Here is a 24,632-nt window from a genome sequence, read left to right as displayed (position 1 = left end):
CAGTCCAGCTGGGACCTGCTGTCCTTTTCAATGTGTTGCTGGATTCTTCTTGCTAGTGCTTTGTGTTGAGTCTCACAAACACAACAGGCCTTTGGTTGGCTTTGCCAAATTTGGGGCTAGTCCTCTGCTGACCTGATAGAGTGACTGTGGAAGCCTCCCTTCATCCTAGTGGCAGGACACACTTTGTCCCAGAAACGTTCCAGAAGAGCAACTAGGCCAGTGTTCCTGCAATGTTCTAAGCTTATTATGACCATTGACATGTCTAGATCTTAGCTCCTTCTTGGACCCATTTGTCAATGATTGCCAGATTTAGCAAGTAAAAATGAAGGATGCCCAATTACATCTGAATTTCAGATAAACAACGTTTTTAGTACAAGTGCGTCTTAAGTATTGCAATCCTGCTAATGTCATCCTAGAAAGTAATGTATTTATTTTTTTTGGCCACGCTTGTAGCGTGTGAAAGGCCTGGCCAGGGATCGAACCTGAGCTACAAGGGAACACCCAAAAGTAATTTATTTTGTCAGTGTTTCCAAATTTAATTATAATGAGAAATCTTTTCTAGTACTTTTAACTTCCTCTTTAGCTTAGATTATTTCCCTGTTCACATTTCTTTGTGTATTTATACTTCCTCTATTTTTAATGATTGGCTAGTCAATAGCTTATCTATTTCTTTTTCAAAAATCTGCTCTTCTGATTTCACATTTATCAATTTCTGCTCCAGTTGTTACTAAATCCTTCCTCTTGCTTACTCTTCTGAATGTTCCCTTATTAACTCCTTTTGTTGCATGTTTTATTTGATTATTATTGATATAACTACTTTGGACAATGAATTTTCCTCTGAGTGCTGCTTTAGCTATATTCTGTGGAGGCTGATCTGTGTTGACATCAGTGTTAATTCAAAGATACTGCAGTCTTGGCTTTGACTTCTTCTGTGTAACAGGATGTTCAAGGAGGCAGGAAGTGTCTCTAACTGGGCTGAGAATACACCTCAGTTGGCATTGCTTGTGGTCCAAGAGGGATGTAGGCAGGGGCCTGGGAAGCCTCCTGGGGCAAGATGCTCAGGAAGAGCGAGAAATGGCCCTGTTCCAGGGGCTCCAGGAGGCAAAGAGACCTCTGTGCAGCCTCATGGCAGGATCACATATATGTTTCCCACTGTATCATCACTGTAATATGTAGGGTGTGGTGGCAAGGAGGCAGAGAGGAATAAGGAGATGGTCAAGGCCAAACCACGCAGATAGAGGAAGAGGACTGGGTGAGTGTCATGGAGCGAGGACAGGTGGCCAGCAGAGAATTTCTGATGCCTCAGAGCTGGCTTTTGGTTTGGTGGGTTGAACCTGAGGTGCCTGTGGATCTGGGGCAGGGGGTTGGGTGCGTGAGTGGTTACGTAAGTCTGATGTTTGGGCTAGACAAGTGGTCACTGGGCCTCTGGGTGGATGACAGCCCCTGGGGTGGCTGAGGGTGAGTCACGAGTGGGGTACAGTTATCATGCTCTGTGGGCGCTGCCCCAAGCCCCTCAGTGTGTGGTGCTCTGTCCTGTGTGGCCGACTCCAGGGCAGAGCGGGAGGTGATGCTCTGTAGTGCAGCCCTGCCAGCTGGAAGGATGCCCCTGAGAGATGCTTGGGGTGAAACAAGAACTTCCAATGCTCCCAAGAACTGGCATGGGGCAGGATCCCCAGGTCAGCCCAGTGAGCCCCCCAAGGGAGGGTGCCCACCCTCCGTTCTTGGCAGCCAGGGGCTTGCAGGTCCAGAGCAGAGGTTCCCAGTCAGGGGCGGTTTGTACCCACTATGGGGGAGGGGTGCTGCATCTAGCAGGGGTGGCTGGGGATGTTGCCCTACATCCTACAAGGCAGAGACAGCCCCTTCCCCAAGAATGTCTCATCCCAAATGCTAGCAGTGCTGAGGGCTAGAGCATGTTGGTGATGGGGGCTGGGGAGGTCTCAGGTCTTAATTCATCCAACCTTGTCCCTTGTCCCCACATGGAGGACACACTCCAGACAGGCCTTGGCTCAGGGCCCCCGGGAGTCAGGGCAGGTGTCCCGGGCCACATCCCTGCCTTTCCACCAGCAGGATGTCCAAGCAGCCACTCTGCAGAGCCCCAGCAAGTGTCCAGGAGGAGGTCCAGCCCATCTCTGGTTTCCCAGCTTTACAGTGTTAAGGACATTGTTTGGTGCACGTGCTCTCAGGAGTCGCTGCTGCCACCACCCCCAGACCCTGAATCAGGCCATGGTGTAGCCTCTCCTTTAATTTCAGATTAGAGGAAACACAGGTGGGGTATGAGCCACAGAGGACAGGGCACAGTCCTGGGGGAGAGGCCTGGGGAGGCTGGAGGGGCCAGGGCAGGGCCACAAGGGGCTCTAGGGGTGGGCTCTGTCCCCCCAGCCATCTGTCTGCTGGGCTGTCCCCACCTCTTGCAGCACCAGGCTGACTGCCCAGCCCCAGGGTCCAGATCCTGCTGGAGCACTGGCCAGCCTGGGTGCACCTGGGCAGTGAGCAGGACCTCAGGTCCCAGAGCATCTCCTTCAGTAGCCCGAGGGTGCCCCATGCTTCCGTGGGTCCGACACAGCATACACGCAGGCCCTGTCCTGGGACACTGCCTGGACCACGTTCAGGAAGATGAGTCTCTTGATCTGGTTCTGGCCCCGGTCCTGGAGCCCCTCCTTCACCTCCTGGAGGGGAGAGAGGGCCAGTCATGGAGGGGACAGGGCAGGGGTCTGAGGACCCCAACTGAGGAGGTAGGATGGGGACAGGGTGTGAGGACAGGAAGGTGCTGGGTACGGCCTGTCTGCAGGGCCCGGAGCCTCCAGCCTCCACTCCAGAGGCCCTGGCAGAGCCTGGCTCCAGGGAACATGACAGGAGGACAGTGCCCAGGTGAGAAGGAACTAAAGGCGCAGGCTCACTTGTGTCCTGGATCAAGGACACCAGGGACCTCAATGTGACTTCCAAGGAGACAAAGGCTTCAGTAGAGAAGGTACTTCTGGGGATTGGTTTTGAGGACCTTGAAAGCAAAGCCTTTCAGAAGGCTGTTCCGGGTCCTCCATCCATAAGAAGGGCCAAGTGCAACATCTGTCACCCCATTCAGGAGGAACGGCCCTGGTGCCAGTGCTGTTGGCAACATGGGACTTGCCACCTCTACACCCACATAAGAAGATGGGGACCCCAGATGCCAGGATGCAGTGGTCATGTCAGACTCCTCGCAGCCCCGTTGGTGGAGGAATCAACTGGAAGCTCCTGAATACCCTGGAGTCCAAGGCCTTGGACCCAAGGCCAGAGGCACCAGCGGCCCCCAAGAGTGAGGCACTCAGAGCACAACCCTAAAGGCTCAGGTTGGAGACGGTGAGTCTGAGAGGCCACAGCCAGGGAAACTGGCTTTCAGAAAGAATGGCCCAGACAGAGCAGGAACCAAGGCGCTGGGGAGCCCAGCCTGGCAGAAGTGTGGACACCACCCTGTCCCTGGTTTGAGGGCCACGAGACTGGCCTGGTGCCTCCCCCACTGAGCTTGTCAACTCCTGGTGTCCCCAAAGCCAAAGCACACCTGGCCCAAGACACAGAAGCTGAGGCCCCTCCTCCCAGGGCCCTGAGGCACCTGCCTGGTGGTGGCTCAGACCACGGCCTCACCTGGCTGAAGCTGGGCTCGTATTCCACCCGGCCCTTGCTGTCCACGTGCAGGATGGGGGCCGCAATGGCGGCCTGCAGGTCAAGGCCCAGCCACAGCTTGTTCACAATGGCCTGGCAGGGGGAGAGGAGGTCGCAGGCAAGGAGGGAGGGGCACCAGCTACCCTCACCAACCCCTCCCAGGACAACAGGGCCGCCCCAGCCAGGAGCCCCCAGACTCACCTGGGCCACAGCAGAGATGATGAGCTCCCCGCCGGCCCCGCCGATCACCAGCTTTGACCCCTGGGCTGCGTTGACCAAGATGGAGGGGACCATGGATGATGGCGGCCGCTCACCTGGAACTGGAGGCCAGAGAGATGTCATCTGCAGCCTCGCTTCTGAGCCTCCAGGGCCACCCCAACTCTGTTCACCACTGTATGACCAAGGCTGGGCATGGCAGGGTGTCCAGTCTGGGGTCCACCAGCAGCACCAGGCCTGCCCGCCTTTCCTCCTCTTGCCTCGGGGGCCCTGTGCTCACCAGGTGGTGGGAGTATTCCAGAGCCACGTGGGTGCCTCCAGCACAGGTCCAGGAGTTCATTGTTGAGGAGGATGCCCGTGCGAGGTGAGTACACCATGGCTCCAAAGCTGCGAATGGGAGACGGAGGTGGGCGGGCTCCCCACTCACCTGCGGGCTGCGCCTGCTCCCCCGCCCTCCTGGAACCCCTCATTCTAGCGGCTGCCCAGCACGCTGGAGCCACTGTTCTCACCCTGGCACCCCTCGGCCACCCGCCCAGCAGGGTGTCTTCCTGCATTAGGCCCTTCCCCATCCTGGCTCGGGGGGCCACCCTGTCAGCAGCCCTTTCAGTGACAGGAGGGAGGGGGAGAGAGAACAGCAAGGGGTGGGGCTGGGAGACCAGGTCAGGGGTCGGGGACTCAGGTCCAGGGAAGGAAGGAAGGGGCCCGTCTGCCCGCCCACCCTAGGCCCACGCACGGCGTGTTGATGGTGCTGGTGGCGGACACAGCACTGCCGTCCTCCCCCAGCACAGACACATGAGCTGTGCCCATCCTGTGGCTCCAGGACCCAGCCAGGCTGTAGTGGCTGAGCTGGTGGTCACCCCGGGCGTCTATCTGCTCACGGATGTGCTGGGCCAGAGCCTCCCCCAGCAGGTCCCAGGAGGCATTCTGGGGTGGGCGGACAGGGGACAGGGTCAGCGAGGGACTGGGGGGACCCAGAGAGCAGAAGGCCCCTAAAGGGGCAGATGCAGGGCCACCACTGTCCTCCCTCCTGCACGCCTGGGCTCCCCTCAGTCCCTAGACGCTGCACCTTCCCCTCTCTGGTCCTTGTTGAGGACAAAGCTGAGAAGCATGCCCCCTGCAGGTGGCGGCGGTGAGTACAGGGTGTAGTCCCCCAGGGGCATGGCCAGGGCTTCCACCACCTCTGGCTGGAATGAGGCCAGGTCCCTCCCTGCATGTGGAGCACTGGGGCAGGGACGGCAGCTCTCCTCCCGCCCGGGGCTCCTCACCTGGACCTCGGGGTGGCTCTGAGGATCCCACAGCCGCCACCTCTGCCCCCTGGCAAACTTGAGCGTCTCCACAAGGTGATGGTACAAGTTCACTCTCCCCTCGGGCCTGGCCACGGACTCTTTGGAAAAGTTGAACCCTGGAGAGGGGGTGGGCGCAGGTGGGGGTCATCCTGTGCGGTGGGTTGAAACAGATTTGTCCACGCCCTAACCCCCAGAACCTGTGAAGACTACCTTATATGGGAAAAGAGTGCATGTTACATTCTATGGCAAAATGTGTGATTAAGTTAATGATCTTGAGAGGAGCAGATTTCCTGGGTTATCCGGGTGGACGCTAACTGTAATCTCATACATCCTTATCAAACAGACAGAGGAGGGAGGCTGCGACCATGGAGGCCTAGGAATGCCGGCAGTTGCCAGAGCTGGAAGAGGCAAAGCACAGACCCCCTGCACCCACCACAAGGTTCCCGGAGCAAGTGTGGCCCTGCGGACACCTTGGTTTTGAACTTCTGGCCTCCAGAACTATGAGAATACATTTCTGTTGTTTGAGCCACAAGGATCTGGTCATTTGTGATATTTGCTGTGGCAGCCGCAGGGGGCGAATACCATCAGCATCAGGCAGCCCCAGCCCTGGACACGGCCAGGACCACCCCCAGCCCAGCACATACCTCCTTGCACGGCACTGTCATAGGCTGGGCCCCAGCCCCGGATGCACACACCAGACAGGGACAGGCAGCTCTCCACCTGCAGAGCCACCTGCTCCTGGGACGGGATCACCTGGAGGGGACTCAGTGGGTCCCCTGGTGTGGGCCACACCATCCTGGCCCATCCCTTGGCCCCGACTTCAGCGTCTGAGGAGGGGGCTAAGGTGAAGGAAGAAATGTCTGCCCAGAGCCTGGCTGGGTGTGGAGTTCAGCTCACGGGAGCCGAGCTGGACTCGTGGCTGGAGGCCTGGGGACTTGGGAACCTCACCTTTGAGCACGTTGAGGACGAAGCTGAGAAGCGCGCCCCCTGCAGGCGGCGGCGGTGAGTACAAGGTGTAGTCCCCCAGGGGCATGGCCAGGGCGTCCACCACCTCCACCTGGAATGAGGCCAGGTCCTTCCGAGTCAGCTGGCCGCCTAGGGTGAGAAGGAGATGGGAAAACTGAGGCAGAGTGTCATGCACTGACCCCAGGTCACACAGTGGGGCTTCCCTCATCACCTAGCCTTCTAGAACCAGAAGGTGGGCTGTGGGCAGGGGTGGCACGACCGGAGGATGGGTGGACAGAGGCTAGAGATGGCAGGACTGGGGTGCAGGGAGGCAAGCCGGCCTCTGAAAAGCTGTGAGGGTGGCCAGCTCCAGGCCTGGAACCCACTGAAGCCACCAATAACCCTCTCTCCTGGCCCTGCTCCCTGGGGGCTCTGACCGCAGAGCGTCTGAGGCCAGCCAGCAGTGGGCAGGACTGGGGCATGCCCTTCCCAAGCCCTGGGAGCAGCTGGCCCTACCTTGGAGCCTGGGGATGCCCCACTCTCAGTCCCAGCACACAAACCCTCTTTATGTGGCAGGGGGACCTCAGCATACTGACCTTCCCTGGCGATGTCGTCTAGCAGCAGCTGGCTCAGCCTCCCTGTGTACAGGGCCTCTGCGCCTTCCGCGGCCACTGTCTCCAGGGTGGAGGCCAGAGCGGGCCACAGGAGTGGGTCCTGAGGCCTCAGGGGCTCTGTCCCGTTGAAGAAGAGCTGCCTGGGGGGTGGGGGCAGCTTCAGGGTGGGGCTGGCTCCCAGAGGGCTTGGCGCACCTCTGCAGGGAACCCAAGGGAGGTGGTTCTGGGACTGGTCCTGAGGGGCTGGGGTGGACATGGGGGCGGATGCTCTAGGAGTGAGTGGGCCAATGCCTCCCATGTCTCGTCGCCTAGGCCCAGGGAGGCCACACTTCCTGTCAGGCCTGCGTCCACCCAGGGCCTGACCCTCTACGCTCCCAGGGGACCTGGTGGATGGGCTGGCAGGGCAGGTGAGTGGGGCAGAAGCGCTCCTGCCAGCCTAAAGTGAGTGAGATGGGAGGACCAGAGGGCGGTGGCAGGGCCCAGACCACGCCCTTGGAGCCCCATCCACCTGGGCATAAAATCCCTCTGGCCTGAGCCCATCCAATTAGGGGCTGCCATGGGGAACCCAGAGGGGCATGAACTGAGATGGTGATGTACTGGCTGTCCAAGGCCCATAGCCCCCAGAGGGTCCACCCTTCAGCTTGAAGAGGGACAGAGGAAGAGCTGGGGTGGGGTGTGGGGACCGGGGTGAAATGGGGAGTAGGGACGGGGATGGGGGAATCAGGATAAGGGGTGGGGGAGGGGGCTGAGGGATGGGGGTGGGGGAGGAGATGAGGTATGAGGGAAGGGGAGAGGCGGGGGAGGGCTAGGGGAGCAGGAGAGGGGGAAAGGAAAGCAGATGTGGGAGGAGGGGAGAGGTAGGGAGGGGATGAGGGGTGGGGAAGGAGGATGAGTGGATAGCGGATGAGGGATGAAGGGCTAGGGGATGAAGGATGAGGGGATGGGGGGATAGGGTATGAGGGGAGGAGGGAGGAGGTAGGAGGGGGTAAGGATGAGGGGATGGGGTGGGGGATGAGGGGAAGGGTAAGTGGGTAGGGGATGAGGGGATGAGGAGAGGGGTGGGGGATGGGTTCGGACCATGTGGCCTGAGCCCAGCAGCTGAGGAGGGCCCACGGGTGGTGCTCACCTCAGGGAGGACGCATACAGGGAAGGCCTCAGGAAGCTGCTCTGCAGGAACTGGCCAAGGATGTGGGGCACACGCAGGTCCCCTTGGAGCAGCTCAATGGTGGGCTGGAACAGCTGCGCCCAGGGCAGGCGGCCGTGGCGGCGGTGGGCCTCGGCGTAGCCACGGAGCTCCCCAGGCACCCCGATCCACTGGGCGCCTGCAGGGCATGGGGTATCACTTCCCATCCTGTGCTGCCCCCCTGCCCTTGGCCCTGACCTTGGCTTTCCAGGCCCCAGGGGCTCTTTATCACCTTCACACTTGGCCCCCAAGCCATGGCTGCCAGAGTGAGCTTTCTGGAGCCCACGCAGGGCCGGGTCCCTCGCCACACAAACCCCCGTGGCTCCACTGCTTCCTCTACAAAGGCCATAGGCAGGCCCGTGGGGCTCAGCAAAAACTGACCTTGCAACACCCCCAACCCCATCCCACTAACCCATCTCTGCCGAACCCTCTGGGTCTTTCGCCAAGCTGGGCTCTCTGCTTGGATGCCCCTCCCAGCTCAGAGAGCCCTCCCCTGGGAAAGACCCCCACCCCAGGGGGCCAGGTCCTCCTGGGGACTTCCCAGCCCCAGCTGCTGCCCCCGACTTCCCCAGGCCAGGGTGTATCAACCTGCCCATGAAGTATGCTGCCCCTTCAGGGGGGAGATCTGGTTAGCCCCAGGGGTCTGGGGGCAGTGGCGGGTAGACCCCTCCAGGACCTTACCTGTGCCCAGAGGCTGGGCCTGCTCACACTGGTCCAGCAGACCCGCAACGTGGCTGGCGGGCACTCTCTCCCTGGCGTTGATGACCTCGACCCTCCCTGGAGTTGGGCAGAGGGTGCAGGGGTCAGGGGCAGTCCTGTGTCTGCCAGGCCTCACTGCCTGCCATGGTCCCCTTCAGATGGCCCTGGCCCTGCTCTGGGCCTCGGCTCCTCTCTCTGCACCAACAATTGGCCTCTGTGCTAACACTTGGGATAGCTTTGTGGAGATGGGTTGTCACCAAGAGGACCCAGGAAGGGGCGTTGGTGGACCAGGCAGGGCAGCCGAGCACGTGGGATGCTTGCAGGCACCTCGCTGTTAGCTGTGGACAAGCCCACACTCCCCATACAGGTCCCAAGTGCACTCACCTGTGGTCGCGTTGTAGATAGTGAAGATGACTCCTCCACCCAGGCCCATGCTCTGGGGGTTGACAACCCCAGTGCAGACCAGAGCCGCGATGGTGGCATCCACAGGTGAACCGTGTTTCTGGAGGATAGCTCTAGGGGACACAGCACAGAGTAAGCAGCCTGGCTCCCCTGCTCTGGACTCCCCAACCTGGGCTTGCTCTGCTAGCATTCACTGGGGAATGGGGACAGGTGGGTGGCCTGTCTGCTGCCACCAAACCCAGGTGAGTTCGGAGACCACACTGGGCTGCCCTTTCAAGTCCAGCTGCACACAGGTCCACAGCACTTTACAGACTGCAAAGTACGATGCCATTTACACTATCCCTGGCCATATAGAGGGTGCTTCTCAGTTTACAAAGTGCTTCTGCTGTCATAATTTCCCAGGCCCTCCCAGCAGTGCTGGCTCATTGACAATAGGCAGAACAAGGCCTGGGCCAACCCCATGATCCCTCCCAGTGGCCCCAGCAGCCCCAGCAGCCCAGCCTGGCTGCCACTCTCTTCACCTCACTGGGGACACACTAGCCCAACCCCTTCAAGACTGGACTTTCTCTGGTGACCCCAGGATCCTTCCCTGCCATCAGGGCCTGGGCTGATGGGTCCCTAGCTCTTCCCGGGGCCCCTGGGTGCATGGGACTCCCCTCTGGCTTCAGTTTCACATCTGACTGTGGGCAGCAAGGGGTTATCCCTGTAGCTCCGAGGTGCTGGTCAGACTGGCCTGAGCCAAGGAAAGGTGCTCCCTGGGGCATAGCCCCACGCAGCTCCCTGGGGCTGCCTCTTCCATCCCAGTCTGGGATCCTCCCCAGCACCTCAAGGTTACATGGGGAAACCAAGACCCAAAGAGCCCTGACCCCAGCATCCTCCCAGCTCAGGCCTGGCAGCCCAACTGCCCCACGCTGGGCAAACACCCTTCCCTGAACCACATGTCCCTGCTCTGGGCCCATACGAGGGCACACACGGTGCCACATGGACACATGATCTTGGAAAGAGGGCACAAAGCCATGACAAGAAAGGATGGAGCATTGCTCACCTGAGTTAGTGTAAGCCTCCCATCTGGTCCTTGCATCTGCTCGCTCCCGTGCATTTTAACAAAATAATCTGTTAACATGTAAATCAGATGCCCCAGCAATGAGAAATTAAATAATTCAGACCAGACTTCCTCCAGACAACTAGAAAAGCCAGACAAATAGAAAACATCTGCTCAGAGGCAGGAGAGAAATACAAGCCTTTGAGAGAGAAGAGCCTGACATTTGGATCTCTTTTCTGTAAAGAAGATTGCTGGTCCTGGAAGAGGAGGCTGAGCAGCCAAAGCAGGACTTCTGATACCCTTGGGTGCCTGGGGACCAGATGCAGTACAGAACCACACTTGGAGATGGACCCTCATTCTAAGCAACAGTCAGCTAGAATAGACCAGCTCTTACAAGCACGGTGGTCAGCTTCAAATCATCCCAGCCACTCAAACTGGATGAAGGTGATCCCAGAATGTTAGAATCCTAGGCCTCAAATTATTATGATTTTTTTCTTTTTATGACCACACCTGTGGCATATGGAAGTTCCCAGGCCAGGGACTGAATCAGAGCTGCAGCTGCAGGCCTACGCCACAGCCAGAGCAACATAGGATCCGATCTGCATCTGTGACCTATGCCGCAGCTCACGGCAATGCCAGATCCTTAACCCGCTGAGCGAGGCCAGGGAACAAATATGTATCCTCAAGGATAGTAGTTGAGTCCATAACCCACCAAGCCACAATGGGAACTGGTCAAAATTATTTTTAACAACTTTTATACACACTCTCCAGGGCTAAATTAAAAAACACAAGCCAACAAGGAAGTATAAACAAAACCCAAAAAAAGCATAGACAGTGAAGAAAAGGACTCTCCAGATTATGAAAGTGTCAAACTTCAGAATTGAAATAGCTTTTAAAAACTTTAACTTTTTTTCTTCCTTTTTATGGCTGTACCTGTGGCACATGGACGTTCCCTGGCTAGGGGTTGAATCGGAGCTGCAGCTGCTGGCCTGCACCACAGCTCAAAGACAGATCCTTGGAGTTCCTGTCGTGGCGCAGCAGTAACGAATCTGACTAGGAACCGTGAGGTTGCTGGTTCGATCCCTGGCCTTGCTCAGTGGGTTGGGGATCTGGCATTGCTGTGGCTGTGGCATAGGCTGGTGGCTACAGCTCCAATTGGACCCCTAGCCTGGGAACCTCTATGTGTCTCAAGTGCGACCCTGAAAAGACAAAAAAAAAAAAAGACGGATCCTTAACTCACTGAGCAAGACCAAGGATCAAATCCACATCCTCATAGACACTATTTTGGGTTCTTAAATAACTTTAAATAACTATATTCAAGGAAATAAAAAACAAGATTAGAGAACTGGCAACTATAAAATGTGGAATTAGGAGCAATGGTAACAGTAGATCACCAAGTTTAAACACACTTTTTTTTTTTTTTTGGTCTTTTGTCTTTTGTCCTTTTAGAGCCGCACCCATAGCATATGGAGGTTTCCTGGCTAGGGGTCGAATCGGAGCTGCAGCCGCCAGCCTACGCCAGAGCCACAGCAACGTGGGATCCGAGCCACGTCTGCAACCTATACCACAGCTCTCAGCAGTGCTGGATCCTTAACCCACTCATCGTACCCACAACCTCATGGTGCCTAGTCAGATTCGTTAACCATTGAGCCACGATGGGAACTCCTCACTGGGAACGATATTTAGTCACTTATGATGGAGCATGACAATGTGAGAAAAAAGAATGTATAAATGTATATGTGAGTGGGTCACCTTGCTGTACAGTAGGAAATTGACAGAACACTGTAAACCAGCTATAAGAGAAAAAAATAAAAATTATTAAAAGAAAAAAATTATTACAAATAATGAGGGACACATTATTATTATAAAAACCTCAATTCAACAGGAAGCTACAAAAATCTCAATGTGCACTTAACCGTGTTATTTATTTATTTATTTTAGCTGTATCCTCAGCATGTGGAAGTTCCTGGGCCAGGGATCAAACCCACGCCATAGCAGTAACCTGAACCACTGCAGTGAGAATGCTGCATCCTTAACCCACTGTGCTACCAAGGAACTCCAATAGCTTTTTTTTTTTTTTTTTTCTTTTTTGGCTGCCCCTGCAGCACATGTCAGTTCCCAGGCCAGGGATTGAATCCAAGTGGTTAACTGGAACCTATGCCACGGCTGCAGCAATGCTGGATCCTTATCCCACTGCACCACAGTGGGAATTCCTCCAACAGTTTTAAAATATATAAAGCAGGAGTTCCCTGTGGTGCAGTGGGTTGAGGATCCGGCTTGGGTCACTGCTGTGGTGCCTGGGAATTTCTGCATGCCATGTGAGTGGCCAAAAAAGAAAATAATAAAGCAAAAATCAGCCAAAAAGAAGAAGTAGACAAATATTCATAGTGGGCGATGGACATACTTCTATCAGTTACTGATAGACTACGAAAAAAAGAAGTGAGGCTCTAGAAGATTTGAAAAACACCATGACAATAAGTAGACTGAACTGACACACCTAGAACGCTGTACTCAACTACCGTCTTGAGTACACAGTCTTTCCTGGAACCCACAGAATATTGATTAAAAATTGATCACCTGCTGGACCTTAAACCACATCTCAACAAGTTTCAAAGAACTGAAATCACAGAGATTAATTAGAAAATCCCCATATATTTGGAAATCAAGAAAAACACTACTAAATAACTTGTGAAACAAAGATGACATTACAACAGAAGTTAGAAAAAGAATTTTTTTTTTTCATTTTTGGCCGCACCCATGGCATATGGAAGTTCCTGGGCCAGGGACTGAATCCAAGCTGCATCTGGAGCAACACCAGATGCTTATCCCACTGCACTGGGCCAGGGATCGAACTGAATGGCAATACCCACAGGCAAGTGGATCATTATTAACCCACTGCACCACAGAGAGAACTCCAATGTTTTGAACCAAGTGCAATGAAAATATCATACATCAAAAGCAGTGGGGTTGGAGTTCTCTGGTTCTCTGGGTTGAGAACTTGGCGTTGTCACTGCAGTGGCTTGGGTCTGATACCCGGCCCAGGAACTTCTGCGTGCTATGGGAGTGGCCAAAAGAAAAATCAATGGGATTATCAGCAATGGTGGGAGGAAGGTGGGGTAGACAGTGGGTCTGGGGAACTCCCAGGAGCCCCTCCAATTCTCAGGGGGCCTGGAGGACCAATCAAACCGAGAACATTTGCTCAGATGAGTTTTCTGGGCTGAGCTTGGCAGCCTCCAACATACATGTGAGTGAAAAGGAAGTTTGGAGGGTTCTGATCTGGGTCCTGAGAGCAGGTGAACCAGTTCCTTCTCCAGGGCGGATCCCTGCATGGAGGGAGGCCACTGGGACAGGAAGTCAGACAAAGCAGGACAGAACGCCAGGGGTAAAGGAAAGAGAAGACGTAGAGCTTTGCAAAAAGCCGTGGAGGTGATCAGAGAAAGCAAATACGGGAAAGTGAAAGGCCATCTACATTTTAAAAATTATTTTGTGGAGTTCCCCTCATGGCTCAGCAAAAACAAATCTGACTAGTATCCATGAGGACGCAGGTTCGATATCTGGTCTTACTCAGTGGGTTAAGGATCCAGCGTTGCCGTGAGCTGTGGTGCAGGTCGCAGACGCGGCTCGGATCCCATGTTGCTGTGGCTGTGGCTGTGGCATAGGCCGGCGGCTACAGCTCTGACTGGAACCTCCATATGGCGCAGGTGTGGCCCTAAAAAGACAAAAACAAACAAACCAAAAAAATCACTTTGTGAAAACAACAGAAGGATCTCAAGAGCCGTGGTGCTATAAAAGTTATTTTGATCCACGTTCTACCTTCAAATTACGGGAAAATTCATCTTGCTTCAACGTGAACAATAAAAAGTATTGAAGTCACACCCCATACAGAGTTGACATAAGAAAAAAGATAAGAGAGTTCAGAATAATGTCCCGTGGAGGCATGCCAGAAAGACAAGCCCAGAGCACATGTAAACTGTAACTTAATATTTCAAGTTGTGCTAAAATAAATTGAAAGAATTGCAGAAGCAATTAAAGAATAGCATGTATTAGGATTAGAAAACCCTAAAGTAAAATGACTAGAGAAAATGAGGACTTAAAAAACAAAATCACAGGAATCCCCTGGCGGCCCAGTGGGTTAAGGATCCAGCACAGTCACGACTGGCGCGTGTTCCATCCCTGGCCCTGGAACTTTCGCATACCTCGGGCATGGACAAAAAAAAAAAAAAAAAAAAAACTGTGCAAATGAAAATTTTACTTTTTTTTTTTTTTTTTTTTGGTCTTTTTGCACTTTCTAGGGCTGCTCCCGCAGCATATGGAGATTCCCAGGCTAGGGGTCCAGTCGGAGCTGTAGTCACCAGCCTACACCACAGCCATAGCAACGTGGGATCCCAGCCATGTCTGCAACCTACACCACAGCTCACAGCAATGCCGCATCCTTAACCCACTGAGCAAGGCCAGGGATCGAACCTGCATCCTCATGGTTCCTAGTCGGATTCGTTAACCACTGATCCACGACGGGAACTCCAAAAATTTACTTTTTTTTTTTTTGTCTTTTTAGGGCCACACCTGCGGCATATGGAAGTTCCCAGGCTAGGGGTCCAATCGGAGCTGTAGCTGCCAGCCTACACCACAGCCACAGCAACTTGGGATCTGAGCTGTGACTGTGACCTACACCCCAGCTCATGGCAACGCCAGATCCTTAGCCCACTGAGTGAGGCCAGGCATTGAACCTGCTTCCTCAAGGATACTAGTCAGATTCGTTTCCACTGAGCCATGCCAGGAACTCCTGAAAAATTTACTTTTGATGATTGGACAGAACATTCATCTGCTGGGAAGAGGGGAAATTAACGGAAAAAAAAATGGGAGAAGTAGCCAAAGCTATTATAGGTAGTGAGGTCTGTGGTGCAGATTTAAAAGGAGGGTGGGGTGAGTAAGGAAGGGATATGTGGAAATAGAAGAATCTCCTTGATTGATTGATAGGGATTATCTGACAGCAAAACCAAACCTTCAGAGCCTATGCCGAGAGACGACGGAAAGAACAAGAGGAAGAAGCGGGCACAACGTGGTTGCAGTATTACTCAGAGCAGGGAACTAAACTATAAGGGTTCTCAGAGAAACAGAACCAATAGGATAAATATACAGAGAGATTTTTATTTTGAGGAATTGGCTCGTGTTATTGTGGGGGCCGCTGGCATGTCTGAAACCTCTGGGGCAGGCCAACAGGCTGGAAACCCAAGCAGGATTTCCATGTTCCTGTCCTGAGACAGAGTTCTTCCTTCTCTGGGGAAGCTCAGAGCTTGCCCTTTAGGCCTTCAGCTGATTGGGCGTGGCCCACCCTTTGTCACCAGGAGCTACCTGTTCTACAGTCAACTGGTCGTAAATGTTAAACCACATCATCAAAATACCCTCACAGCCATAGGGAGACAAGCATTTGGCCAAACAGCTGGGCACCAAAACCTAGTTGACACCTAAAGTTATTCATCTCAGAGGAGCCAATAGAGATATCTGAAGAAAAAGTGCCATATCTTATATATCTGGTATTGTAATTACATATGATTTTATAACATGATACAGACATCAATATGAATATAACCATTACAACAAAAATATAAACCTTTCTTGGTATTAAAAGGCATATCAGGAGTTCCCGTCGTGGCGCAGTGGTTAACGTATCCGACTAGGAACCATGAGGTTGCGGGTTCGGTCCCTGCCCTTGCTCAGTGGGTTAATGATCCGGCGTTGCCGTGAGCTGTGGTGTAGGTTGCAGACGCGGCTCGGATCCCGAGTTGCTGTGGCTCTGGCGTAGGCTGGTGGCTACAGCTCCGATTCGACCCCTAGCCTGGGAACCTCCATATGCCGCAGGAGCGGCCCAAGAAATAGCAACAACAACAACAAAAGACAAAAAAAATAAAAAATTTAAAAAAAATAAAAAATAAAAAATAAAAGGCATATCAGGAGTCCCCGTGTTGGCTCAGCAGAAACAAATCTGACTATCCTCTAAGAGGGGCAGGTTCGATCCCTGGCCTTGCTCAGTGGGCTAAAGGATCCATGTTGCCCTGAGCTGTGGTGTAGATCGCAGATATGGCTTGGATCCAGCATTGCTATGGCTGTGGTATAGGCCAGCAGCTACAGCTCCGATTCAACCCCTAGCCTGAGAACCTCCATATGCCGCAGATGAGGCCCTAAAAAACCCAAAAAAAAAAAAAAGGATGTCAAAAAGAGAAAATAAGGGATAGGGAGTTCCCTTGAGGCTCAGTGGGTTAAGGATCCGGTGAGAAAACCCTAAATTTGAATACCAGCTAAAAAAGAATTAAGCTAATAGTACATTGAACTGATAACCGTACACAAAAATAATTTAATTAACTAAATATGTTTTGTGGGATATATCTTAAGGACCAAAAAAACCTCTGCAAAGACTTTTTTTTTTGTCTTTTTAGGGCCATACCCATGGCATATGGAAGTTCCCAGGCTAGGAGTCAAATCAGAGCTACAGCTGCCAGCTTACACCACAGCCACAGCCACACGGGATCCAAGCCATATCTGCGACCTACACCACAGCTCATGGCAATGCTGGATCCTCAACCCACTGAGTGAGGCAAGGGATCAAACCTGAGTTCTCATGGACACCAGTCAGGTTCATTAACTGCTGAGCTACAACAGGAACTCCCCAAAGACATTTTGAATTTTTCCCAGAAGATTTATTATTCACAGTGTTTTTTTTTTTCTTTTTTCTTTTCTTTTCACAGCCACACCTGTGGCACATGTTAGTTCCCAGGCTAAGGGTCAAATCAGAGCTGCAGTTGAGGCCTACACCACAGCCACAGCAACACCAGATCCGAGCTGCATCTATGACCTATACTGCGGCTTACAGCAGTGCCAGATCCTTAACCCTCTGAGCAAGGCTGGGTATTGAACCTACATCATCGCAGAGACAACGGTGGGTTCTCAACTCACTGAACCACAATAGGAACTACCATAATGTACTGTTGAAGTAATTCTGAAACTATTTTGTGAGTATCTGGGATAGAGCAAGTAAGTAAATATATTGCCATCGTTGGGAAATTCTCTCAAAGACGCAGAGACAGGTATGGAATAAAGAAAGATGCAGAAGACCCTGCCATGGTGGATATGAACTAGAGGTATCAGAAATTTTGCATTTCTTCTGGCTCTATGCACTGACACAATTTATAAGCAATGGCACCCCAGTAGCTGGGAGCCCTCATAGCATCCAGATTTTGCTTTCTAAAATACCATTCTCAGAGTTCCCGTCATGGCACAGCAGAAACGTATCCGACTAGGAACCATGACGTTGCAGGTTCGATCCCTGGCCTTGCTCAGTGGGTTGAGGATCCAGCATTGCCATGAGCTGTGGTGTAGGTCACAGACGCAGCTCGGATATGGCATTGCTGTGGCTCTGGCGTAGGCCGGTGGCTACAGCTCTGATTAGACCCCTAGCCTGAGAACCTCCATATGCCATGGGAGCAGCCTTAGAAAAGGCAAAAAGACAAAAAATAAAATAAAATAAAATACCACTCTCCACCAATTCCTGATTTCAGGTCTGAGGAGATATACAAGTAGATCCTGCATGTCAGGAATTCTCGAAGACAAATGGATTCCTGTAGAAGAACATAGATGCTGGCTTAAAAGGTCTCTCACTGGACAAATTTGTGACAATTTGAGCATCAGAAAGAGTAAAGCGATAGATTACAACCTAGTGAATTAAAATAACCCATGAGTCAATAGTGATACTCAAGGGAGTTCCCATTGCGGCTCAGCAGAAACAAATCAACTAGTACCCATGAGGATTCAGGTTCAATTCCTGGCCTCACTCAGTGGGTGGGCAAACCAGTGGGTGCAGCATATGGAAGTTCCCCAGCTATGGCTATGGTGTAGGCCGGCAGCTGCAGCTCTGATTCGACCCCTAGCCTGGGAACTTTCATTCGCTCCTAAAAAGAAAAAAAAAAGTGATACTCACGAGTATTTGGCTTGGGGAGGAGAGATCTTCTTTACAGAAGAATGCCAGCCAATGAATGTTGAAGACATCACAAGTTTAGAAATCATCTTTTTGCAAAAACAAATGTATTTGTTCAGATGAGGATCAAAACAGATGCTAAAACAGGGGGTCCATGTTGTTTAAGAAAAGGACAGTCACCTGGTCTCAAAATATCCAACCATATGTTTCCTGATTTAATAGGGAAAAGGGAGAGATCTGGAAGATACCCCCTTTTGAAGCAGCCAGCTTAGTATCCCCAGTGATGTTCTGACACTGTTCCTTCCTATGTGAAAATTATCAAACAAACCAAGACTGTGAAGAAAGACTATGATATAGCTGAACTGATTTCTTCAAAAATGTTAGTGTCATAGAATATCAACTTTTTTTTTAAAGCAAGGGATCATTCTAAATTAAAGAAGACTAGAGAAACATGACAATTACAGATTGGATACTGGATCTAAAGGGATGGATGGATGGATAGATGGATAGATAGATGATAGATAATAGAAAGAAAGAAAGGAAGGAAGAAAGATTGGGTCAATTGGGAAAACTTTGAATTGGACTAGATATTAGACACTATGATTGTATCAAGATTAAATTTATTGTGTGATTAACAGTATTAAGGCTATATAGGAGCATAATCTTGTTCTTAGTAAATACAGTCTTTAAGTATTTAGGGGATAAAGTGTCATGTTAAATATAATTTATTTTCCAAAAATGTGGAAAGATAAATATATGGGGAGGGGATGTGACATAATAAGAAAAATTGGTGGATCTAAGTGAAGAGTACATAGGTATTTTTTCATTTTTCTGTAGGTGTAAAACTTTGGAAATAAAAATACAAACTTTGGGGGGAAAACAACAAGAAACTTGTAGAATGCAGCTAAGCCAAACTTTGAGGGAAAATGATAGCTTTCAGGGCATATATTAGAAGAGAGTTTAAAGATCAATAATCTATGCATTCAACTAATAATTTGTATTTCCCAAGATGTATCCCAAAGATGAATTTTTCTTTCTTTTTACAGCTGTACCTGCAGCATATGGAAGTTCCCCAGCTAGGGCTCAAACCCGAGCTGCAGCTACAGGCCTATGCCACAGCCACAGCAGCACCAGATCCAAGATGCATCTGTGACCTAGGCCACAGTGTGTGGCAATGCCAGTGCAAGGCCAAGAATTGAACCCCCATCCTCACAGACACTATGTCGGGTTCTTAACCCACTGAGCCATAACAGGAAATCCAGAGATGAGCATTTTTTTAAAAAGCTACTTATACTTGGAGTTCTCTTGTGGCACAGTGAGTTAAAGATCTGGCATTGTCACTACAGCAGCTTGGGCTGCTGCTGTGGTTTGGGTTCAGTCCCTGGCCTGGGATTTTCCACATGTCACAGGTAAGGCAAAAAAAAAAAAAAAAAAAAAAAAAGCAACCTTGGGAGTTCCCATACTGGCTCAGTAGTTAATAAATCTGACTAGCATCCATGAGGGCAAGGTTCGATCCCTGGCCTCGCTCAGTAGGTTAAGAATTCAGCGTTGCCATGAGCTGCGGTGTAGGTCACAGATGCAGCTCGGATCCCAAATTGCTGTGGTTGTGGCTGTGGCGGGCGGCTACAGTTCCAATTTGACCCCTAGCCTCCTGGGAACCTCCATAAGCTGTGAGTGCGGCCCTAAAAAGCCAAAAAAAAAAAAAAAAAAAAGCAACTTAAACTCAATGGAAATTGAAGAAAATAATCAAGATAAAAGTAGACACTAATGAAAGAGGAAATAAATGCATTATAAAGAAAACCAACAATGCCAAAAAGCTGATTCTTCAAGGGGACAATAAAATTGATTTTTAAAAAACCCTTATCAAGATTGATCAAGCACTGGAGTTCCCATCATGGCTCAGTGGTTAACGAATCCGACTAGGAACCATGAGGTTGTGGGTTCCATCCCTGGCCTTGCTCAGTGGGTTAAGGATCTGGCGTTGCCATGAGCTGTGGTGCAGGTTGCAGACACGGCTTGAATCCCGTGTTGCTGTGGCTGTGGTGTAGGCCAGGAGCTACAGCTCCAATTAGACCCCTAGCCTGGGAATCTCCACATGCCACGGGAGCGGCCCTAGAAATGGAAAAAAAAAAAAAAAAAGATTGATCAAGCATAATAAGAGAAAACATTTTTGCCAATATCAAGAATGAAAAAGAAGATTCAGAGTTCCAACTGTTGCTCAGCAGTAACGAATCTAAGACTCATGAGGACACGGGTTTGATCCCTGGCCTTGCTTAGTGGGACCCAGCGTTACTGTGAGCTGTGGTGTAGGTCACAGATGCAGCTCAGATCCCGAGTTGCTATGGCTGAGGCATAGACTGGGAGCTGTAGCTCCAATTTGACCCTTAGCCTGGGAACCTCCATGTGCTGCAGGTTCGGTGCTAAGAAGACGAAAAAAAAAAAAAAAACAAAAACCCAAAAAACAGAATCCAACTACAGTGCTCAGATTGTTGTGGAGGTGCAGATCTGATCCCTAGACTGGCAAAGTAGGTTAAAGATCTGGTGTTGCTGTAGCTGTGGTGTAGGTCACAGCTGTAGCTCAGATTCAGTCCAAGGCTTGGGAACTTCCATATACCGTGGGTGCAGCCCAAATAAGTAAATAAGTAAATTTTAGAAAATAAAAATAAAATAAAACCATCACATACACACAAAGAACTCAGGCTCTGAAAATTAACCAATAAATTCTTTCAACTCTTTTTTTTTCTTTTCAGGGCCGCACCTGCAGCATATGGAGGTTCCCAGGCTAGAGGTCCAATCAGAGCTGTAGCCACTGGCCTACACCACAGCCACAGCAATGAGGGATCCAAGGTGCGAAGCAACCTATACTACAGCTCTCGGCAACACCAGATCCTTAACCCACTGATTGAGGCCAGGGATCAAACCTGCATCCTCACGGATCCTAGTTGGGTTCATTAGCTGCTGAGCCACAAAGGAACTCCTCTTTCAACTTTTTAAGGAAGAAATAACACAAATCTTAAGAACAAGAATCAACAATGAAACCAAACCTACTCTTGCAGACCATAGAAAAGCAGGGGACATTTCCCATCTTTTTTCTTTTTCTTTTATTTTTTTTGAGGCCAGTAAAACCTTGATACCAACACCTGACAAGGTCATGATAAGAAAGGCAAATGGCAGACCAGTACCTCTCATGAAGACAAAAATCCTAAACAAAATATTAGCAAGTCAAACCCAGGGATAAATAAAAACGTTAGATCGTGAACAAGCTGGGCTTGTTCCAGGAAGGTAAGGGCAGGTTAATGGGCATTATATTTTTTAAAAAGAAGAGAATGATTGTTTGATTGTCTTGATAATGTAGAAAATGCATCTGATACACAACCTGATGCAAAGATGGGCAAAAGATTTTAACAGAAAGTTAACAAAGGAGGACATCCAGAATGACCAATGATCACCTCCAGCTCATCAGCATTAGGTGTGGGCATTGTCTGTCTCCCCCCCAGGCCAACCCCAGCAAGCTGCTATGACCATCACTGCTGTCACCTCTACACTAGGACACACACGCTCACACAAGTGTGTGCACGTGCCCAGGTACACAGGCTGTTTCCTCCCAAGCCCCAGAGGGGAGGAAATGCAGTAATTTCCTAGTGAGCTGGCCAGGAGTCTGGAGAGCCATAGGGTTGGGAGGGAGGAAAGGGTGGGGCTACACCCTAATTCCCAGTGCGCCTTCCCCACAGCAGGTCCCTGATGAGATGCCCACCACGTCCAGGCTCAGCCACGGCAACCTTCAGTGGTCCAGGTGGCTGACACCTAGGGACACCTCCATCCTCATCACCTGCACACTCCTGAATCCCATTTCGCAAGTAGGGAAACTGAGGCCTGCTGGAGGCAGCAACTTGTCCAGAGTCCCTGTTCTCTTCTACCCCGAGAGTGTGACTCACAGAACATGGATGGTCTGGAACAGCTGACAAGAGACAATCCTTGGGGCCACCCCCACCCCACCCTATAACCCAGTGCCAGCCAAGGTCCAGGGCACCCTACAGGATGAGATGTCTGCACCCCCCCACCCCCTGACCTCCTCTATAACTACTCACATGGCCAGTTACACTCTGGCCTTTACGATCTGAGCCCAGAGGCTGGGCAGGCACGGGGGTTCTGGGCAGAGAGTGGGGACCCTGGGAAGACCCCAGGGACAGCAGGAAATGACAGTCCCAGCTGGGCCCGCTCACACTGGGACACCAGATGGGCCCAGTTTCCTTGTGCATCAAGTGGAACCATGAATCCTCCCCCGAGGACCCTGTGCAGCACTTCCAAGTGGTCACAGCAGAGAGACTCACAAATCCTAAAAGCCACCACTAACCCTGAAGGTCATGCAGCCTCCCTAGAAGACAAGCACTCCTTCAGAGCCACCGAACACCCAGTTTACGCACATGTCTAACACGCTGGGCCATCACGGTCACCATGCTTCCACTGTATGTCCACTAGGCATGGTGGTGTGTCCTCACTCACATAAGCCTCAGAAGCTCCCCAGGGGCTCTGGTTGCCAAAAGCCCAGCCCCACTGAGGAGGGAGGAAGTGGAGCAGACTACAAGCAGGCAGGGGGCCCCATTGGACCCCACAGCAGGGTGGCCAGGGGGCCCCCAGCCCAGCCAGGGTCATGTGACTCTCTGCTGCATAGCAGCTGGGGCCAGCTCCAGGCTCCCTCCCACTCCTGGCTTCTTCAAACAACAGGAAGTGGAGTGCACTCTGACAAGGACGCAGAACACAGGGGGAGAAACCACATCCACTCTCCTCAGCCACAGGGGCTGCCGAGCAGAGACCCCAACCCAGGGGTCCCCCCCACACACAGCCAGGCACGTCACAGAGACCAACAAAGACTGGGGGAGACACAGTGGGCCCCCCAGATGCGTGGCAGCAGCCCCTACCCTGGAGGCTGCATCTCCATCAGTGCTCTCTGGGGCTGAAGCCCGGACTTATTTGCATCTTTGCAAATATGGGTTCAGGGGAGCATGGCGCCTCTGCATGGGGTGAGGGGCGTGCTCAATCCCCTCCTGGCCCCAGGGAGCCCCCTGGGGAGACCAAATAGCCTGCCTAAACTTGTCCCTGTCATCCTACAGGGTGCCCTAAGAAGAAGGGTCAGAGAACTCTGAGAAGCGCCCTAAGAAAAGACCAGGAGGGGGCAGGGTGGGGACAGACAGACAGAAGGATGGCAGTTGAAGGGAGGAAGGAATGAATGAAACAGGGAGGAAGCATGGAGGAGGGGTAATGCCGGGACGAAGTGGGCACAGACGCCATCTGCTCTGCGGTGCCTTGGGCAAGACATGGCCACATTCTCCCTGGCTACAGGACAGTCCCCTTTGGTTCACAAAGCACGTCTGTCATGTCAGATATTCCGGGAAGCAGCCCCAGCCGGCAGGGAGGGGTGACAACCCAGGCTCCCACAGACCCGGAGCTGGCAGGGGCCAGGAGGGGCGTCCTGCCACATCCTGCCCCAGTGGACAGAGCAAGCCTCCCGAGGGCTGGGTTTCCTGGAAGAGGATTGGGAAACACCAGCTGGAGCCCCTCTCCATGACCCACCTCACCCCCAGGTGGGGGGGGAAACAAACATCAGTTACCACCCTGGCTGGGCTCCAGGCTCTGTCATGCAGAGGACAGGTATGGGGAACACGGTGCCCTCAGGGGTGGCTTCCCAGGGCAGCACTAAGGGCACCTTGGCAGGCCAGCACTCACATGGAGACCCTCACCCATGCCCCTGGGAGAAGACCCAGCCTTGGAAAACTGTCCTGGCCCCTCTGAAGGTGCTGGGACGGGTCGTTGGGATCAGTCTGGGCCAGACTAGTGACAAGGCAGCAGTGCCCTCTCTGGGCCTCCTAAGCCCTGGAGCTTGGACTAGACGCACACGCCACCTCTGCTCTCCCCACACGGTCCCTACCCTCAGAGCCCCCTCTGTCCCAGGTGCACGCCTGCGACCTGGTCTGTGCAAGGGCTCAGGGGCTGCTTTCTTGCTGAAGCCCAAACCCACGCAGCCCCCACATGCCAGGCTGCACACCACATGCGCCTTCTCCACACACTCAGCACTGGTCACTAAGTCTCCGGGAGGGGCCGGCACCAAGGGCCACCCATCTCCCACCCACCTCTTACTCACCGTCCAATGTCCGAGCAGATCTTGGAGTCTGCAGCAACCGCAGCGTGGGCAAAGGCCTTGGGGCCACAGTGGATGCGTTGCCGAGACAGGACCACGGCGGGCACAATGATGGCCAGCACCATCCCCAGCCCCAGCAGGGCCATGCTGACCGTGGTCCCACGGCCCTTGGCCATGTCTCCTCTGGCCCAGCGGGGAGAGGAGAGGCAGGGACACACAGGCCAGTGGACAGAGAGATGCACAGAGGCGGGTGGATGAAGGGGCAAGAAGATGAGCAGATAGACTCACAGATGATTGGACAAATGGACAAATAGACGGGGGCCACAGACAAACAGACAAATGGACTGACAGCCCAGATGGCTGGACGGAGGACAGAGAAGGAGGGTCAGACAGACAACTGGACAGTCAGGATTACAGACAGATGGACTGACAGAGGTTTCCCGACAAACAGCAGTCAACCAGGCAGCCAGGTAGGTGTGCAGACGGATGGCTGGCGGCAGGGCCACT

General features: G+C 52.4%; 3 protein-coding genes across 15 annotated transcripts in view; 1 reads left to right on the top strand and 2 right to left on the bottom strand.

The window, feature by feature from the left end:
- SUSD2 (sushi domain containing 2) overlaps nucleotides 1-5,667 on the top strand; it is a 24,340-nt gene extending 18,673 nt beyond the window's left edge. For 4 of the 5 annotated variants that reach the window (XR_014826023.1, XR_014826022.1, XR_014826017.1 and 1 more), the window contains 3 exons: nucleotides 3,080-3,333; nucleotides 3,796-4,213; nucleotides 5,479-5,667. The gene's annotated coding sequence lies outside the window, so the exon portion shown is untranslated. Of the gene's footprint in view, nucleotides 1-3,079; nucleotides 3,334-3,795 lie in introns of all 5 variants that reach the window. The other variant, XR_014826021.1, reaches the window with a different exon arrangement.
- On the bottom strand, nucleotides 2,225-24,632 carry GGT5 (gamma-glutamyltransferase 5). 9 transcript variants are annotated; one of them, XM_084993914.1, is made up of 14 exons: nucleotides 24,129-24,632; nucleotides 10,024-10,091; nucleotides 8,961-9,091; nucleotides 8,559-8,654; nucleotides 7,821-8,016; nucleotides 6,677-6,834; nucleotides 6,084-6,230; nucleotides 5,780-5,974; nucleotides 5,115-5,251; nucleotides 4,583-4,773; nucleotides 4,130-4,236; nucleotides 3,835-3,953; nucleotides 3,616-3,726; nucleotides 2,225-2,666 (listed from the first exon to the last, which is right to left on the bottom strand). In XM_084993914.1, exons 3-14 carry the CDS (start codon nucleotides 9,007-9,009, stop codon nucleotides 2,520-2,522), a joined length of 1,653 nt encoding a protein of 550 aa, XP_084850040.1. In that variant the 5' UTR covers nucleotides 9,010-9,091; nucleotides 10,024-10,091; nucleotides 24,129-24,632; the 3' UTR covers nucleotides 2,225-2,519. The 9 variants fall into 9 exon arrangements, 7 of the variants coding, with proteins under 7 accessions (XP_084850040.1, XP_084850041.1, XP_013838583.1 ...); XM_084993915.1 differs by lacking the exon at nucleotides 5,780-5,974; XM_013983129.3 differs by lacking the exon at nucleotides 10,024-10,091.
- Nucleotides 10,927-24,632, bottom strand: part of GGT1 (gamma-glutamyltransferase 1) — a 32,193-nt gene continuing 18,487 nt past the window's right edge. Inside the window, exon 11 of the transcript XR_014825697.1 lies at nucleotides 10,927-11,501. The gene's annotated coding sequence lies outside the window, so the exon portion shown is untranslated. The remainder of the gene's footprint in view (nucleotides 11,502-24,632) is intronic.

This window comes from Sus scrofa, chromosome 14, assembly GCF_054392235.1.
Source record: "Sus scrofa isolate SSC_HxYL_T2T_F1_AM1 chromosome 14, Sscrofa_HxYL_maternal_Yorkshire_Landrace_v2.0, whole genome shotgun sequence".
Lineage (NCBI taxonomy): Eukaryota > Metazoa > Chordata > Mammalia > Artiodactyla > Suidae > Sus > Sus scrofa.
The sequence above is the reverse complement of the archived record's forward strand: the minus strand, read 5'-3'. Positions and strand labels throughout refer to the sequence as shown.